This window comes from Galendromus occidentalis, unplaced genomic scaffold (assembly GCF_000255335.2).
Source record: "Galendromus occidentalis unplaced genomic scaffold, Mocc_1.1 scf7180000075388, whole genome shotgun sequence".
In the NCBI taxonomy this organism is placed as follows: domain Eukaryota; kingdom Metazoa; phylum Arthropoda; class Arachnida; order Mesostigmata; family Phytoseiidae; genus Galendromus; species Galendromus occidentalis.
Window position 1 is genome coordinate 557,558 of NW_003803378.1, and position 19,234 is coordinate 576,791.

General features: G+C 51.6%; 1 protein-coding gene across 1 annotated transcript in view; it reads left to right on the top strand.

Annotated features, from left to right (window-relative positions):
- Positions 1-8,077: 8,077 nt before the first annotated feature.
- Positions 8,078-19,234, top strand: part of LOC100898722 (tachykinin-like peptides receptor 86C) — a 94,416-nt gene continuing 83,259 nt past the window's right edge. The window contains exon 1 of the mRNA XM_003737010.1: positions 8,078-8,562. Within this exon, the coding sequence (XP_003737058.1) occupies positions 8,078-8,562 (485 nt within the window). The remainder of the gene's footprint in view (positions 8,563-19,234) is intronic.

The following is a 19,234-nucleotide window of genomic DNA, read 5'->3' on the forward strand; positions in this document are numbered from 1 at the left end:
ACTCGATGAAAGCCCACACCTTTTGGGTGTGTCAGATCTTGTGGGCGGAAGTCTCAATCTGCAATGCTGTTTGTGAGTGTCGGTGCGTAGAGCACGACACTCTTTGAGTTCTCCAGCAATTAGGCTCGTGGTGTCGAGATCGCTGCTTCCCCTCACCGACCCCGAGGAGTTGCTCACTTGTGATCGAGCGAGATATTGTGCTTTGCAACGTTCGCGATTCACGAACATTGCTCCGCATGTAGATATCTACACAGACATGAGCCCTACGGCTCCGATCAAGCTACCTTCCGAGATGCGAGATAGCACCGATTTGTTGGAGGGATCTCGAGCAGCGAGCAGTCTCTCCTTTCTGCCACGGCACCGTTGGTGAGTCACTCAAACTAGTTTTTCCCCGGAGCGGGGCTTCAAGGGGGAACAAATGAAGGCATCGGAGCTCCCTCACGGGAGCCCTCACGGGAGCCCTCACGGAAACCCTCCCGGAAACTGCGATCAAAGGCCGCAGGAGATCCCTCCCTTAGAGCCTCACGACAATGCTCGACTGGGAGTCTCCGAAAACCCGTTGAGAACATCGTGGGCAGCTTTTACGAGAATCACTGCGGATATGTACATGGGGAGCGTGACGCGAAACGCCGAAATAATTTGTCTTGAATCGTGGAGCAAACGGCCGGGTGTCCGTGCAGCCATCCGACGAGCTTCCATGATATGTACCTTAGGCAAGGTGGGTCATCGATAATATTCGCGATAATGATCCTCCGATAAGAATTCCAACTTTGAATTCCTATAATCGTTCGTTGTTGCAGTCTCTCGTGGAACGGCTCCGCAATCTCCGCAGCTTCACGCCCCTTATAGTAACGCACGCGCAACGGGTATTTACTTTCTGTTTCGATCGCGGAGGCCCTCCAATTTATATCTCGACGAATTCGGTGCGACTCTATAGGCAGAGAGCTTGCCCCTTCCCCAGGAAACCTCGCTGCTTGACATGAGTCGCTCCCCCAACTCGACGAAGTGGGTCGCGAATGAGGGAGAGCTTGCAGAGTCCCCACTGAATTCCAGTATGTAGTTGAAACTCCACAAGAGAATTCTACCTAGGCCCAAACAGATTGCAATTTGTGGATTGGCTCCGAAGAAACTCACGGCCGAGAAAGGAATTATCGATGGAGCGAGTATCAAATCCAAAAGACGGGCTTTTCTCGAAAACTCCCGTAATGAAATCATGGAACGTTTTCACGCATCATTTGAGCGGGTATACTCTCACCTAAGACCTTGATCCCCAGAAAGCTCTAAGGCATTAGCTCCTAATGGGGTCATGCGTTCAGCGCGACTCGGGCATGCTCGTTCTGAGAGAGCGGAGAGTTCCCTTCTACTTCTCTCCTCGCCGCGCCGTAGAGGATCAAAGCAGGTATCTGTGATCCCTGCACAGACGGATCACACCTTTAATCTTTCCTGATCATGTAAGTCTCAGATTTTCCAGAGATCCGAGCGCGTTCGTCTTGAGAGAGTGTTCGCCTTGGATATCTCCCAGGAAAGCTCCGATCTCTCGCACGATACCGCATCGTGACCTGAGTGGGAGAGGCTTACGATTGGAAGAGATCGCCGAAAACGATGCTCACGTAGGGGATTCTAACCCCCTTCTGGACTGTTCGAGGGATTCCGAGTATGCGCGGAAATGATAACAGGACGCCGAGTTTCCCGAAGGTCCGTGAACTGTACTTCTGACCCCCGGTAGTGCTATGTCGCAAGAGGAATCCGAGAGAAACCCAAAAAGTTCCTGGAACTGTTTGTGTCCCATGCATTTAGACCCCCATTCGAAGAGGCCACTTCCTGGGCTCACCCGCGAGGCATCCCGCCTCGACGGGCTCGGACTTGATCCGCGGGCTCGAGCCGTCGACACGAGAGCTAATGTTCCATCCCCGGAAGCGAGACCAAGAACACTATGCGGAGAACTATTCCGAGAATTGAATCCGTGTAACTAGAGGCGAGGAGAAGCGAATGAATCCAATTTTCGCGCAGTCGACAATAGATTCAGCGATTCCTCGCCGCTAGTGAGTTGGAGAGCCCAACGATAGACAGGAAGATGGATGGAAGAAGAGACTGGAACGTGTGTTCCTGTCAAACCAGTAACTCAATCTTGTGTAAACCTTTGTTGGCACCAATCATCCTGACGGACAGGCTATTCGTTCGTTGTGTAAACTGCAACTTGCTGTATTTGCTTCCGCTTAGCACGGGGAGCTCTTGTTTTCCTATCAAGTGTCCTCCGGTGAGCTCTATGGGCACGGTGCATCTTTTTCGACACGGCAATCGAAGCGGATCCGTATCGCTCAGTGCCAACCGGTCGCCGCCTCGTCGTGACCATCAGGGATATTTACATCAGTAAATTATCAGCATCGACCAGGAGCCTGATCTTCGGAGCAGATCGACAACTCCGGATTTTCGAGCGGGGTCGAATATTTTCTGAGTTCAAAATTTGTGAAGCGCAGAAGAACCGCGATCAGTTAGGCTCATACCTCGAATCGGCTCAAACCATCCTGGTTTCTCCTGCCATGCCGATCTATGCTGAGTTTTGCCTTTGTGATGGCTCTCTCTGCGACGCATATTGATCGGGACGTCCACTTATGAGGAGCATAGTGGGCGCCAATAAAGGATTCGTTAGCCGGCTTTGAAGAGGAATGATTTCATGTAGGCGGATGAGCGTGCGAGAGATTTTCTCGGTGAATGCTCCAATCTTAATCACACTTTCCTCCTCCATCTCGTTCTTCCAGCGCGTCCGACTATCGCGCTCGAACCCGACGGACTGATGAGAGCCGTCAAATCTCGACGCCGCGCTGGATTCACGAGCGTCGAGTGCTCATAACAATGAGAATCGCAGAATCAGGCCACCCCGTCGACCTGGTGTGGGGACCAGATGTGGAATATCGTGGTAGTGGAATAGCGCTACGGGTGCTGCTCACTCACGTGCCTCTTCCACTGGATCGACATTTGTGAAACGGAGCGATACCGGGAGAGGTAGCGCTGCTTTCACCCCCAAGACAAAAAAAACGCGGGGAGGACAAGTCATTTGGCCAGGATCCAGCGATGGAGGCATCATTTTCGGGAGATGGCTCATATGTATAAGGCTAGTGAATGTGTCGAGGTGATTACGAACTTCACAAGCCTTGCCGACACGCCTCCTCCCGGCTCCTCGGTGCGCTTGCAAGAGAGACTGTTGGAATCATTCTCGGCCATAAATAAACGCTAACTGATGACGTCGGAGTTTCAAAAGTTATGAGGATCCTGGCGCCTCTTCCGTCTGTTTCGATTGCCAAGTTCGAAACGGCCATTCGAAAACTCCATGTCTCAGACGCAATGACTTTCTGAAGGAGAGGTATGGTCATTAAGGGAGGCTGAATTCGAGCTGTTGGCTAGGTCGAGTATCACGGGCCGCCGCTCCGAATCCATAGTGATAAGAAGAATAGAATTTCCCGGAAATATCTTCGGGAAGCTCGCCGGAACTCAATTATCCATGAGAGCGCAGACAAACCCGGTGATGGACAGACATGGCTGCGTTCTCCGCACTCACTGCGCAAGAAGTAAATTGAAGAAAAATATATAATTCCTGCGATGTCTGAGGGCGGGTACGCTATTGCGAAAATTTATGGAGAGAGGTAATTGGTGCGACTCATCGCATGAAGAACATTACCGGTGAGAGATATTGCACTGTCTGGTGTTTCCTCCGCATAGATAAGGATCGCATAGCTCTGAGCCCGCCGAAGTTTCATTTCGCTTCTGAGTTCCCGTTGCGCAAAGGAAACCAGAGCTTCGACCTGGAGAGAGCAATCGAATCGCGGGAGTTGGAGACTTCTGGGTTACAACCGGTCGATGAGCAAATGTTCGGGGAAAGTCGGTGTCGTGACCGTCACCTCTGACGTCCGCACGAAGAGCCTTCACTCTACCGCTACGAGCTCTTCATTCCCCATTCGACATCCCTCTCGAGGAGAGGCCACCGCCAACGTTTTCCGAATTGTTTGAACAAGAATTCGTTATTCCATATCTTATCGTGGAGGAATCACGTTTGCCAGTTCTGAAACATAGAAGATCGAAGCTTCTATTCCGATGAGCCGCTGCTGACAGAGCAAAGGAACGCAAGTTTGCACCGATCAAATATTGAAGCTCCATCGGAAGACGAATTCTCAACGGCTTTCACCGAGCTTCCAGCGATGACAGCGAGCGGAGCTTTCGGACTGAGGGAAAAGTTTCGAGTGAGCTCAAACAGTGCGAGATCAGACACATTGTGTGTTTAATAGGTTTCCGCTCAGCTTGCCCAACCGAAGAGCCTGATCAGCTGACTTTCGACGGAGATCCGAGTCGCTGCAAAGCATCGAGGAAGCCTCGTTATCGGTACATCTCGAGAACGTGAGCTCGCGGAGTCAGAGCGTTTGCTCCTCGAACGCCAAGACCGTATGCAGCCAATGAGTTGTCGATTTTCAATCCCTCCGCTGAGCTCGTGTCGGCTTGACTCTCTCTTCTTCGATACACATCGTGTGCAACGCTGGCTTAACGATGCCCATGTATCGGTCTTAAGTCGTCGTGTTTCTCCCAGAATTCTAGCTCCCTTTGCGTTTTTTTGCGAAGTTAGCTCAGCAGAGTCCATGGAGTGCCACGAAATCGTCTCCAGAAGAACGCGCGAGCGAGCCTCCCATCTCATGCTTACTTAGTGACGACTCGGGCCTTCGCTCAAATTCCTCTCTCAAAGAATTTCTGAGGATCAGGAAATTTTTCAACATTTTTTTGCAATGCCGGCTCGTCTGTGGGAACGATTCCCTCCTCCCGAAACCGATTACCTTCTCGGGTAAGATTCTGGATGATCTCTGTCGGGGGAATTTCTGCGGATGCTTCGATTTTCGAAGCATTCTTGGACAGATCAGGTCAAGAACTATGAAGCGAATGCTCCGCCCCTCAGACCACGCGCTACCTGGGAAACGAAGACCGGCGGGCTGCCAACGATAATACGAGTTTCTGACAATGAGTAGAAAAAGTTTCACCTTTAAACAAAGACGCGGATTTAGCGATGCGACGACGTCGGTTTCGAGCTCGCCCCCGAGGGCGGCGCGCCGTCTTTTCTCCTTTCGTCGGGTTTAGCAGATATCAGTTAGGCTCCGGGGGTAGTAAAAAGTTAGAGAAGAAGAAGAAGATAACACGCTTTCTACCGAGTGGAGATGCTATCAACACTCGTGAACATTTTTCTGAGAGCCTCGGGGCTCTCTGTCGTGAGGAGAGATCTGAGCTGCACCCTGATGAAGATGTCTCCGAAATCTCTGCGCACATTGGTTAGGACGCAACCCTATTCCCCCTACATCGCATTTCCATCCAGACAAGCTCTCACTTGTCTCATTGTCAAGAAAAGCCCCAAAAATGGGAACTCTGCATCTCGTCACAGGAACATCATATCAGAGGACCGGCGGAAGATAAGAAAAATACAGTTCGCTCCTTCCCGGGATAAGTCGCGTGAGGAATACGTTCATGTAGTAAAGACGAAAATGCAACGTTCCCCTAACTTTCGTCGAGGAGGGTCCGGCCTCGTTCTATCCCGGCCGATATTCCTTGGACCGAGATATTTTTTTCACACTTCTGTCGTCGGTCACTTCCTTGCAGGCGATTCCGATTAGGGAGTTGAAGGTAATCCCGTCTCCACTCATTTATCGCAACAACATCACCAAAAGAAAATACGAAATGCCTAACAGGTTTTCAGCGGCAAGAAGGAGCTCTCCTTAGCAAAGCGATCTATTCTGAAAAGTTGACCTTAGGCCTCGCCATCTAGTCAAGCACTGCATTCACGCGCAACCAGGGTAGGCTCCGCAAGAATTATGCAAAGCCTTTGAAGACGAGAACGATGCGCTGGTGAACATCGGGTTACGACGATCCCGGCCTGGGCGAAAAGATTCTCAATAGAGCGCATGGTCGAGGCCTGGAGGAGTCATATGGACCCCCTGACAAATATGAAGATGAATAGACGAGGAAAACAGGACGAACGCGGAGGTTACTGAGCTACTCAGGTTCCGCAAGACTTCGAGAGGAAATCAGCGCAACTCACGTCGTGAGGGCCTGTCGAGGTGCCGGCATTGTATCGTTTTGGACACCGCCGAGATTGGACAGCCGACGGAAGATCCCCGGGATTTGTTGATCAAGGTGTCGAGAACAAAGCTGAGAATTTCATCTCGGATTAGGAACAATGTGAAGGCTTCGATACAGGGGTCGGAGCCCCGAGGAGACCGGTCGCATCTCAAGTCAGGCATCCCCCTTGATTCTGAAAAGAGGAAGTCAATCTAAGCCCACATCGTACGGAACCGGTGGACAAGTCCCTCGACACCGCAGAGATGTCTCTTTGTATCTCCGGTATCAGCGGAGATCTTCGGATCCTCGTCCTTTCGGATTTCTCTCCCAGAAGTTCCATGTTCCCGAGTCGGAGCCCACCCCAAGGAGTCGATACCCGTCCGTCTCTCCTCCGACGACAAGTCTTCTATGAGCCACCCCCCCCTCCCCTTTCTTCCGGCCCGATGAGGGGGGCAAACAGACGGGCGGCGGGCGCTGATAAATTCGCATCGGCAGATGTCCGCTCGAAACACTCCCGTCGTGATAAGCCCAGGATTCGGGAGCCGTCTGATCTTGGACATTCTAGATGGACTTGTGACGTAAGTGTGACGTCCGTGGATGTTGATGCCGGGAGCAAATGATAGAAACAGCCGAGTCGAATAGAACTTGGAGCGAAATCTACGTCGGAATTCCATCACAACTTACCTATTAGCTCCGTGCAGGCTCTTATGAAGCTCCTCTAGGACATAGTGCACAACGCAATGCGAAATTCACATCGATGGCAGACGACTTCGAAGGCTTAGGCTGATCCTATAATTCTAGTATTGATTATTCGGATGATGGATTACTATGGCACACAGACTATTTCGCATCAAGAGGGCGGTGTCCCGTCTGAGGCCGAACATGTGTTTGTCAACAGACCGCCAAATCATTGATAGCCGTCTCAATGCTTCCCGGTGGCTTTTCTCAGAGCTATCCCGAGCCGTCGGAGAATTTTATCTCGAAAGCGAGTATTGTATAATTCTGCAAAGATAGACACGGCTTTGAGTCAGCGTCCTGTATCGTTCGGTGTCCTCCTTTAGGTCCAGCCTAGCCCGTTCTCTCTCCGTACCAATTCGATACGACTCCGGAGCACTTGCTTTTTGCGAATCGTCCGGGCGTGAGTGTATGTCAGCGATTGGGATGGAGCTTTCCCGCCAGGATAAAGTTTCGTGCTTTCGTTCTGAGGTAGCGCTCCCTTTCGTTCGATGGTCGGGCACATGCAGAGGCTCCAGCGATGCTTCACGAGTGTCACCCCACTGAATGCAATCCTGGAGCACGAGATGTCGCACATCCTCCTGTCGGACAATCAGCCGTTCAGTGTAAGTCAGCGGAAACTTTCTTCCAACTTTCTCACCACTTATTCCGAATAGAATGCAAGTCCGGTGGCAACCTGTTGGCTGCTCCAGCAGCGCCCTCTGGTTGTGCACAGAGCCGATGCTTCGAACCGACCTCAGTCCATTCTAAGACTTCGGAGGAGCCCGAGCTCTGCTCGGGAGGGTTCGTCACAACCGCAGAATTCGGTCTATTTCAACCCATTTGGTGCATCAACAGCATCTGGATAATACATCGAGTAATGATTCTGAGTTAATGTGAACTGTGCCGGCCTGATCTCAGCGCTGCGAGAAGAGACTGATATCTCATGAAAACTTTCGAACTTCGGAAAACTCCCGTCAGGCAAGGGTGGCTTGAAGCTCCGAGTGGACGGCATTCCTCTAGATTTAATCTCGGATCAGTGCCGCGATCCTTGAAAGCGACCAGCTGTGCTTCCCTATAGACCACGAGAGGAGTCCGTAGTGTCGGTAGAGCTTCAACGGAGGAGAAGCCCGCCTGAAAGAATTTATTCCTGCTTCTTCTCAGCGACGTAGAGTGTTGGAGCGATCCGTTCCCTTCCCGGTTTTCCGACCCGGGACTCGGAGAAAAATTCGTCAGCGTCTCGAAGAAGTAGAGATTCTATACGGAAAACGTCGAAATGACGCTGGGGGTACACCCGCACAGCGCTGCAGCTTTGAGCAACATAACATTGAATCGATGTCTACAACTCTTGGAATTAAATTTCTCCCAAACGGATCTTCCACCGGAATGTCTCTCGGCCCTCGAGAACGGCACAGACGCCACTCTCAACGGGACAGCCATGACTTTTGAATTGCCCGCTTGGCAGCAGCTATCGTTCATTATGTGTTTTTCTCTAATTGTATTCGCTGGTGCTGTGGGTAACGCGATCGTCATCTGGATTGTGCTCGCTCACCAGAGGATGCGCAGCGTTACCAACTACTTCCTCGTGAACTTATCTGTGGCTGACATGACTACAGCGATGTTCAACGTGATTTTCAACGCAGTTTTCATGATGCATTCACACTGGCCTTTCGGCCAGACGTATTGCAAGGTCACGAACTTTATTTCCTTGCTCACCGTTTCATCTTCGGTCTTCACAATCACAGCCATGAGTATTGACAGGTAGGTGGATACCGAGGATACCCCAAGATACCGGAGGAGAGCGTCAGGTTTACCTGATTGGCTCGTCGAGGGACTTCCCCGTTCCTACAACGTGATGAGCTCTGGAAACAAGCTCCCCAGTCCGGCATAGCCCTGAAGATCCGAAGAAGGAACGAATGACTGAGGAACGAGGGGATGCGCATGCAGCCGCGAGACTTTTGCTGCGAGGTTTACGTCATCGCTACTTTGGCTCGGCGCTGCGCTTGACAGAGAAAAGAAAAAGACCGAGGTTTCGTAATAGAAATTCAGGCAACTCAAAACTGACACGAACATACAAGGGTTGAACACTTACCGGTTACTTTGCTCTATGGTGTCGGAGCTCTTTCCTAATCGCTGGGCCGGGGCCGGATCCATGCGTCGTCGGTGCGGTTCTTTTTCGCTTGAAGCTTGCGACAAAGCTCAGCTTTGCACGAGCGGAGTGACGTTCATGAAAAATGAATGATGCTCGTTCTTTGACTGCGAGCTTGAACGTGGCAGCTCCCCCATCGGGAGGATGAGCGTCCCCGCTACCGCTGTCACTCTCTCAGAGAACACAATTGAGCAGGAACCATGCCTGTCACTTACTGACACTCATACATACGCACTGTACAAGGAAAAGATCGCGGAGCTCGGGCGGCTTACATTCAGTTTCAACACGCGCGGCCAGGAAGACGAGTTAAAATGTTCCGAGCCTTCGCACGCGGCTCGCGCTCGGTGTGCTCGTTGGCACGATGTCAAATGAAGGAACTTTGTTCCAAATGAACGGGATCAGCGGAGCTCTCGGCCTCCGGAACGTGTCCCTAGGTCTCCTGGTCGGACTGGGGGAGCGAAAGCTCGACGGATTCCTATCGCGGAAAATGTTGCAAAATGGAGCGTAATGACTACATATTCGTCTTGATACGCTGTCTATCTACATACAGTCCAATGACTGGGAGTTCCGCCGCTGTGTCGTGCAGAAATCAGTGGGGATGAAAATATCGACTACAGTGGATAAATCCTATTCACATGAACGATCCGACCGTTGTCCTGCGCGTAGATCGATCATTCCAGCTAAGCTGCTGTCAATGCTACCACGGCCGACCGCTGGGTTCATGCCTTGCTCGAGTCTCTTGACTTGGTGTGCGGGAAAAGTTCCGCTGAATAAACGTGACGAGCCGATTTTTCACGTCGGAGTGGTACCATTTTCCCTCGAGCGACGAGTCTCCGTCGACTGATCGGATTCAGAATGCGAGCCAGAAATTCTCCGCCCCGGAAGAGCGAAAGCGTGCCCGGAAGAATCCGTGGGAACGTTTCGCGCTTCGAGCCCGCCTTTGTTTGCCTCAATCCTCTCCACCCCTTTCGGTAGAATAAGACTACGTACATTTCGTCTCTGTATCCTCACCGAGTGTTTTCATGAGGTAGGCAGAACAATCTCGTCGGAGCGCGGCTTGCTCTCAAACTATTGCAGAACGGTCTCGCGACGGGTCGAGAGCGACGAGGGCTCATACGGTATCTCTTGTTATTCTCCGTTTTGGCAAACAATCCGGGGCCTCGCCATCCAGCCACAATTGCTGTGCTTCCTCGTGCTGGTCTCATTAGAGCTCTCGCCTTTCACTCTCACGTTCTGATCGAGTAGACGTTCCCGTCATCGACAACATCGAAGAGTGCAGGGCCTCGCCTCCCTCATTGAAGCTCGGGCGGTACAGTAATTATCGATCCTCGTGCTGTGACTCTCGGGAATCGATGGGTTCGTTTTTTTCCTAGCTTCCGAGAAGCCGTGCATGCGAACTCGCTCGTGGGAATAACTTGGGCAATGAATGAATCTTCTCGCAATCCATCATTCAATTATGGACCGTTCCGCGTATGCATCGGTTTGTTCACGGGGATCATCTACTCATTGAATCAGCGAAGTCCATTGTCCTTCGCGGATTCGAAAGTATGCTGAACAAAGGATATCGACCCGAGTGTCACTGGAGTGTGGTGCGTTGCGCTCAATGAACGCATTGCAAGCGCGTGTTTGCGCGAATACACGTAATATTTATCTTCCGCGAGACTGTCGAGCCCCATCTCGAACACTCGGACGAAAATGTAAACGATGGGAGCTCACAGCTCCGGGGCCTCGTTCATCGCGAGCGAGCTGCCGAACTGATTCAGTCATCGCAGCCTATCGCAGAAAAATCTGGATTCGCGACCTTATGCTGATCAGGTCTCGGGATTGATATGACGTTTGGTGTACGCGTCGCGAGCTGCGATATTCCGTGTACGGTTTCGGATTGTGTCGAGTGCGAGAGACAGCGAAACCCTACAGCTGATCCGACTGGATCGTCACGGCTCTCTGAATTTTTCAGCGGAGGTATAACAGCTGTACGGAGCCCATTTTCCGGAGCCATCCGGAGTTGGCAAACTGCTCACGGATCCCGGCTGATGATAGCTATCTCAATGATTACAATGTCCAGAAATAGCGCAAGACATTCGAGGCGATTCAGAAGCGTGACGGATCATCTTCCGATCCGAGGCCTTGATTTTGGAGGAGACGGCGCCGGCGAGAAAGCGGAAGGCGTCTTCACTCTCCTTTCGAGGATCTTCTTCATCGGAGTCTTGGTCTAGACTTCGAAATTCAAGCTTAAGATCAAACCAGCCGAAGGAATGACCGCGGAAAAACAGCAAAAAGCAGCAATACCGACTATATTTGGCACACAGGCGCGTCCATACGATTTTTTTTGGGGGAGGGGGGGCAGCCGATTTCTGGAGTCGCATCAAAAAGAACAATTTCTCGATTTTGTCCGGAGATGGTGATTCTCGAGATAAAGCACGAAACCCCGTACTTACAATCATGACCATAAGTGAGGGGAATGCAGGAACTTCTGATTTTAATCCATCACAAATAGCACAACCATCGAACTATTCGAGTATTAATTTACTTCCCCGAAACCACTTCACAAAACCATTTCAAGCTTTCTCGGATTAGCCGCCATGTAGTCCACAATCTCTTCAACAGTAAGCGGCATTTCTCGATGAATTTTCAACGACCTCAAGCCATCCAATCTCTCTCCTTTCATCGTACTCCGAAGATCTGTTTTCAGCAACTAGAGTACGCTAAAAGTGCGTCCATCTGACGACAGGTCGACTGAAAATCTTGGGAGGGCCATGGCCCCCTGGGCCCCTCCCTATGGACGCTACTGTTGGCACACATCGGGCTTTCGGAATGTTCCATGCTCGCATCATCAGGAGTCGTCGTGAACGTACTCAAAAAATACATCCTGCATGAGATGAAGGCTGACCCCCTCATAATTGACCCGGCTCTCGGGCTCTTGGATCTCAGGGGTCGTTTTTCACAGTCTCTCAAAATTCATCATGACGTGGTTCTACTGTCGTGTGCCGTGGGCTCAGATCATATCGGTGTTCCTCTCGAGCGAGCCTGTTAGAAACAAAAACGTCCTCCAGCTCATCGCAGGAGGAGTAATAGGGCTCGAATTTATCTGCCTCAAGGACTACTTCTTGGGGCAAATAAGTTCGAGCACTCTGGAAGACCACAACGGAGGATAGAGCCTGCGCTTCGCACCCTGCACTCTATACCAGTAGCCCGCCCTCTCGCAGTGATTGAGACGGAGACCGGAGCGTCGGGTGTGGATATTTTGCCATGCAAAGTTTTGCATTCTGATATAGGTTGAACCTCTTCCCACGGATATTCAATAAAGGGGAAATCTTCGGTCAATCCAGCTCGCACTCGAACCCGATCGATTCAATGGAGTGAGAAACAATGCTCTGAGGAGCGGGGGAAAAGGGAACTCTGGCGGTAGGTCAATCCGTCAGCCTGTCGAGTTGACGGAGGGCCGCAACTCGCGAATGGAGTTCAGTGCTGCGATTTAGACGAACTCATTCAGCAGAGACACTTCCCAAGAACTAAGTTGCTCATTATAATATTATATGCCTCTCTTCCCGTTGAAAGAGTCGCATGTAGACAGAAAGTCAGATATTCGCTTCCATCAATTAGCGTCTCTGACAGCAGATAAATTATCTGAAAGTCGACGTCCCTGATGAACAGTCGTGGGGCGATGCGGAATCGTCTGCGGAGCCCCGATGAATGTTCTAGACGGAGCCGAGCGATCCCCCCCCTCCAGAGTCAGTCGTTCGCTCGTAGAGCTCAGGGCGCGAATGTGCGATGTTTCAATCCTCCGTAATTACCCACGAGGCATTTGCCGTATATTGTAGGAGAGCCTGAGATTGTCGGGATGCTATGCGAATATCAAGCACCCACTAGAAGGATATGCAGAGGAGCGCGAGTCCGAGCCCCCCCCCCCCGAACGACGTGCTTTCGGGAGGGACCCAGTCCATGGCGGTGGCTGCACCACGATTCTTTGCGCTCGCTCTGGATCGATCCAGGCTAATTGTGAGCAATGTTCCAGCTGGACTATCGCCATACCCGACGAGATCAGTGAGTGAACAGAGGTTCATTAGCCAGGCTCGGCTTTCATCTTCAGAGGAAATAGAAGAGCTGATAATGATTCACTTCTCCGTCGTAGGCTCCGCTTAGGCAGAAGAATGTCGACGTTTACATCACATCAGCCGGTATTTCGAAACTGCGCTGCTAAAGATGCGGAATGAAGTCCTACCAGACACGGAGTCTTGTCCTGAAATGATCATTGCGAAGCGAGCCGGAGCGAGATGTATGTAGGCAGAACTATAGGATAAAAAAAAACAGTGCTGTCTGAAGATACCGCGGCGACCCACGCAGATCGAGAAATCCACCGCACCGGATTTCCACGCGAAGTCTAATTGATGCGCCTTCTCCCTCTCCTCGGCAGCCGAGAGTTCCACAATAATTGCACCCAGCCCAATGAGAGGTCTTCCGTATCCATCACTCGCAGGTACAATCATGAAGGAGACCGTCACCAGGACTTTACTCAATTACTTACTCAAGGACACGAAATTGCTTCCCTTAGTATTGAGTCTGTACTCCAGACTCCGCTCGCCAACGGCATTTCCGGCTTTCCAGCTCGCTCCTGATGCAGAGTTGCGCTATCGATGTTCCGGCTCTTCGTCGCTCAAATCTAGAATCCCGCAAGAACGAGGGAAATTCATGCGGCGGTATTCATGCAGCGATTCGACCTCGAGAAGCATGACTGAAAAAATTTAGGGATCTCAGCAAGTTCGATCACTGCCATTCATCCACATACAGGCGCCGAGGCTGGAGTAATTAAAAGCTCCCGCATGATGTACTCGACGGCGGATCCTGATCTCTGAGCTTCCTAAACTCTGGGCCGGTACTTTGCAGACAGGCGGATAGAAAGGTTAATTCTCCCGACGCAAAGCATATCATCGTCGCCAAGTGCGATGATTTTGATGCTTGAATATCCGTGAAAGCAATCGACCGCACAGTGGGTAGGACCGCCCTGAGACGAGTTTATCACGCTCCGAATTCCTCTCGAGCGAAAGTGTGTTTGTGGGTCTGGTTTCGATTCGGAAACGGCCGCGAGTTGACTCGATTGACCCTCGACCCGAAACGAAGGTGGAGAGGAGCGCGTGCATTAGAGAATTGCTGCGGCCAGCGAAGCGAGCGATGAGTGATTTGCGATCTCTGTCCGGGAGAAATCAATCGAACGAATGAAAATTTCGGCGCAAGACGAGACGGGAAACCGTGCTGATAACGAATGTGAATGGTCGTCGGCGGGATAGTGTCAGAACGAGGAAAGTCAACTCTCTTCTTCGGTACTCGTTCCGACTTCCCTCTCATTCTATCGCCCTCTGGAGCTTCGGAATCAGAAATAAGTCTCATATGGAAAGACTCCACTCATGCGTGACGATCAGCTGAGGCTCTGAGGATAGCGTATTTGGAATCGTCGGACTCCTTCTTTCGCGACCCGCTGTCGGCCTGTGACGGCATGGGTTGCAGATCTCATTGAAACTTTCAGCGTTTTTCGTGAAGGATCGCAGTGTCTCGACACGCTTGTCCGATCCGCTCCTCCTTACCCAGTGTTGAGGGGAGGGCGGGAAACGGGGACGGGAGATAGGGGTTGGAACGAAACGAAATGAGCATTCGAAACGTCCTGGTGCAGCCTTCACTAGATCTTGGTACAAATCAAGTCCTAGCGGGAGAACCGCCATCGTATGAGAGCCATCCACTAAGCTGAAGTATAACTTGCTCATCTCGGAGCTGTCTGCACGTCCGGAAATCGTTCAAGGAAAGCAGCGCCTCGATCTGGAGTACTGTCGAGAGATTGTGGTTCAGCCTAAGGATTGGAGATGCGCTCCGTGGAGCATTTGAGCGGGACCGATTCGGCTGTAGTCTAGACCCAACCCCTTGATATGTAGAATGGAGGAGGTCTGTTCCACGAAACGTGTGCTCCAAGTCTCCTCAAATCTGTGAGAGACTTGGAGCTATGGCAGAAAGCCATTCCTTGTTTGTCCCCCACGTTTGTGTGTCAAAGGACTGGTGTGAATTGAGCATCAAACGACTTCACTCTTCATTGACATTCCGACTGGATCCAGACGGGTCCTTTTCCCCTCAAGCTAGCCGCAGCTCCAATGACCCGCGATGGAAGGCAAATCTATTGTCTTTCCATCGAGCAGTTCCCGGCTGTTCGCGCTGGGAAGGACAGTTCCTCTGCTCCAATGAGCTCTCAGAAATTACTGCTGCCGTCTCGATGCGGGGGTGAACCAGTGGTGTCTTCAAGTAGCTGGGATTGTGGTTTCACGTTGATGCAAGAGCTGTGTCTCTACATGAAGTCGACGCCCAATAAGAATTCCCGAAATCACCACTGTACGATTCGACTTCAACGATGTTCCCCAGATCGTGGTCTTGAAAATCAATACGGATGAAATCCATAGGAATTCTGGACGGGACACCATCAGTTTCCTATTCTTTTGAGACTGGTCCGCGGAAGAATACCGAATGAAAAAGAACGCTTATGGGTGGGGTCGAGCTTCGCCATCCGCAATGGTGACTCCCCGGACGAGAGATTCCACGACAGCTATCATCATCGAAGGCTTTCGAGAAGTACACCTTGGCATTGGCATAGTCCGGTTCTGAGTGAGAGGGGTGACACTTGACGATGACCCCAAGATGCCATCACCCTTCGCGTTCCCGCATTTTGTTCCGAATGGATGAGATAGAAAAGCCGGTGAAGATTCCGCGAAAATGTCCGGGCATGTCCATATCCTAAATGATCTAGGGAGCGAAAGCGTTGGGGAGTCTCAATCTCCACGAATCTGGCGACCAGAACATTCCAGGGGGAGGGGGGAGATGCTAAGGTGCTCGAGCAAACCCCCAATGCCGCTCATTTTTGATAGAAGCCTCCCTGCCCTCCTCCTTCCTCTTGCTCCCTTGCCATCTTACGAGCGAACTCGTTCCGAGCCAGCCGACTCTTGGTCTGCCCGGGGGTCTTTAACTCCGAAGGAGTTTTCCTGCTAATCACCGGAAGCTATTGTACATAGTACGCGAGCGCGCTTTCGTCGCCTCGGCGATTCGAGCACGTTTTTCTATCGTCCTACGGCAGAATAAGACTTCCCCTGCTTGAGAGTCACCTATGTTTTTCCTCCGCGAAGTCTATTTGCCCTAGGCTTGAGAGTTTTATCTAGACTGCATTTTCTGCTGATTTTCGCCAATGAGCGTCGGAGCATAACACGCCCAGCGTGAGCACTCGCTGCCAGGCGATTCTCACATATTGCGGGTTTTGAATGAGTGCTTTCAGGGACACGAGAAGTCATGCTCACCTCCGCCAGCACTGATCGGAGAGGAGAGTGTCGCTAGGGATTTCAATCGGTTCGAAGCCGATTCTAGGCGAAGCCCGTCGCAGCATTCGCTAGTTTGAGGGAAGACAGGGGTCTCGTCGGGTCTACCCTGGTTGTCTGGCGCCAGGCACTGTGGGCTCCAGTGTTGCCGCCTTGCATGAGCTGGGGACGATTCCTACAAGCATCGATTCGGAGTCAGTCGGGGTCCCGATACGTGAACTTATGTACAAGAAGCTGCCAGAGTCTTCGAGCGACCATCCTTCATTTCGACGCAAGCATTCCTGCCCCTTGGAGATGGGGGCTGCCAATGAGAGCAAGAGACAATCGACCATCAAGAAACGTTCACCAGAGCTCTACGGGCCTCAATGTTTCGATCAGGCCTTGAAAATAGTTGATGAATTCTCGCATCCAATGGAGTGGCCTCTGATTGTAGATTCGAGTGTGTCTGCTACTCGCAATGAAGACGAGCCTCTGTGGTTTACTTGTGCCTCGCGATCAACGAGAGTCAGCCCCTCGATCGAAGGACCGCTCCGGATTGCAGAAATAAAATCGGCACTTGAATTCGTCAGCCAGTCGAGCTAAAAGCACTGCGGCAGCCCTGCTGAATAGCTTTTTGATAGCTCTTCAAGATCAGTTATCGATGATTTCTCGCTCTGTCCAGAGGAAACTCTCAGCTCAGAGAGGAATTGACGTCACCGTTATTGATGTTCTGAACTCCAGAAGTGGCGCCCGGGCGAGTTCTTGTTACATCGAGGGGAAAAAATGAGCTGGCGGAATTGAGATCTTTGACGATCCGAATCCGAACGTTTTTCCCGGCTATTTCGATTCCTTTTCAGGAAGACGATTTCGATCGCAACAATCGACAGAATCCCTCGTAGGAAGTCCTTAACCCGAGTGATTAGGTCGAGCCCCCTCGCGCAGATCCCGGTCCCGCGCGAGGGATATGAAAACCCGGCTCCGTCGCAATGTTTTCCAGTTTGGGAGGCATGGCATCGGAGCGGAGTGCCTACGTCAATCGACAGAGTGAATAGGAGACTGGGAATGGCGGCGGGAATCGTGCACAAGAAAGAGGGAATGCCGAGCGATATGATCCGCATCACAGGAGAGGTTTTGCGATAAGGACTATACTAGCGCCGAAGGCGGGCACCCTTTTACCCACCTACTTGATTTGTTTACTGCCACGCTGGTCGAGCGGCGAAGTTGGGAGGAAGCTAGCGAACAAATAGCCCGGCTAGCCTCGTCCCGTGGAGCACTCCCGTGACAAACGTGCTACAGTACCGGTAGCAGCAGCGGCGACGAGGAGACCTCGACCAAAGAACTCCGGCACGAGAGACAGACTCGTGCGAGGAAAGCAAATTGAGAACCTGGTCTATGAGACTCTACGGAGTCGGGGGGAATCATAGAAAGGTCGAGCGGATGCAAATAAGCCAGCAAATTACTTTTGCTTGCCACTCCTTTTGTCGCACGGACTGACGCCCTGGGATACGCTCGTGAGAGGGGGTGCTCTTTCCGCATGTGTTGCTGATGTCGGAAGTACGCATTTCATGTTAAGACGGTCTATTCCGGGAGTCCCGCCTATTTACCCCGAAGGTCGCCGGATCGATTCCGAGATCTGAGGTTTCGCATCCTAGAGATCCATTGTAACCTTCAAGGTTACAAAGGCAGTGTCGTTTTCTTCGTCGGCTCGGGGTACACCTATTCCTGCAAAGAAGGGGCTCCCCCACCTCCTCGAATCTCAGACATGAAGGGGAGGGGAAGCCTTTGTTGAGCTATCTTCCGTCGTGGCTCCATGTCAAACTCGCACACCTGCCTGCTATAACCTGATCGGCTCTGCCGGAGGAAAAAACTCGACAGAAACGCGTAAAAAACTTGATGCTCAAGAGGCCACACCCTGTTAAGGTCGGGAGGCGTTTTAAACGAGATATGTTGTTGGCTTTCGTTTCAGGCCGCGCATTGCTGAAGTCTGTGCATTGCTACAGGTCGGTCTACGGGTGTGGTAGACCATGCGGCAAAAGAATAAGCTCACCAACTCCACTGCTAGCGATATTGTTTTCCGCGAAAAAAAAGAAATGTCGCAGCTGACGAAGTTGTCACGTCGCGTTGGGACGGAAAACGGTCACGTCCTTCGGGAAACGGAGAAATACGCATGATTCTCTCAGCATTGAAATAATCAGAGAGCCAACCATATGACGGGTCGTTTCGTGAGGGGAATGGGTCCGGGATTCGCCCAGTGTACGCCCTGTTATCCGAGTGTCGACATAAGCTCCAAGATCGCTACCGATGTCTATCGTGCACGCAGCTTGGCGGCCTCTCGGGGAAGAGGAAATTCGCCACGAGGTGTGCTCAGCTGACTTTTGTAGATCGTGTTTAACCTCGGAAGCGTTGAAAGGCTGCTGCACCTAGCCGTCCAGCAAGGGAATGGATATTTGTAGAGGAGCTCGGTTCTCTTTTCCAGGCTCGGACACTCCCGACTCACTCCGCCGCCTACCAACTCCGAGCAATCATTCCGAGCCCCAATGCGCCGACACTCCTGAGCAATCGATCCCAAGGTCTGTCCAGGCCTCCAGCAAGGATTTGTTCCTGTCGTAAAAGAATACCGATGATGATTCGCAATTCACCCCTACGTATATTCCGCAGCATTCGTTCGAATCTGCTAAGTGTTTGAGCCCTGCATAATGGAACACCCTCGAATGTACACGAGTATTTTGTGTTTACTTCCTCCGGATAGCTTCCTCCAAGCAGCGAAGTGGACGCTCTGGATCGGGGACAAGTGGAGTCTGTCATCGTCCTTCGAGACCCTATAACTTGGTCTCTGAACAGCTAAACCGGAGACTGACTCCGAACGAACGATCGAATGGATGCAAATGGATGATTCGTGTCGCAGAAGAAGATTATCGAGCGCAAGCTCGTTTTGACATTAGACTCGAAGCGATTCGAGCCAAAA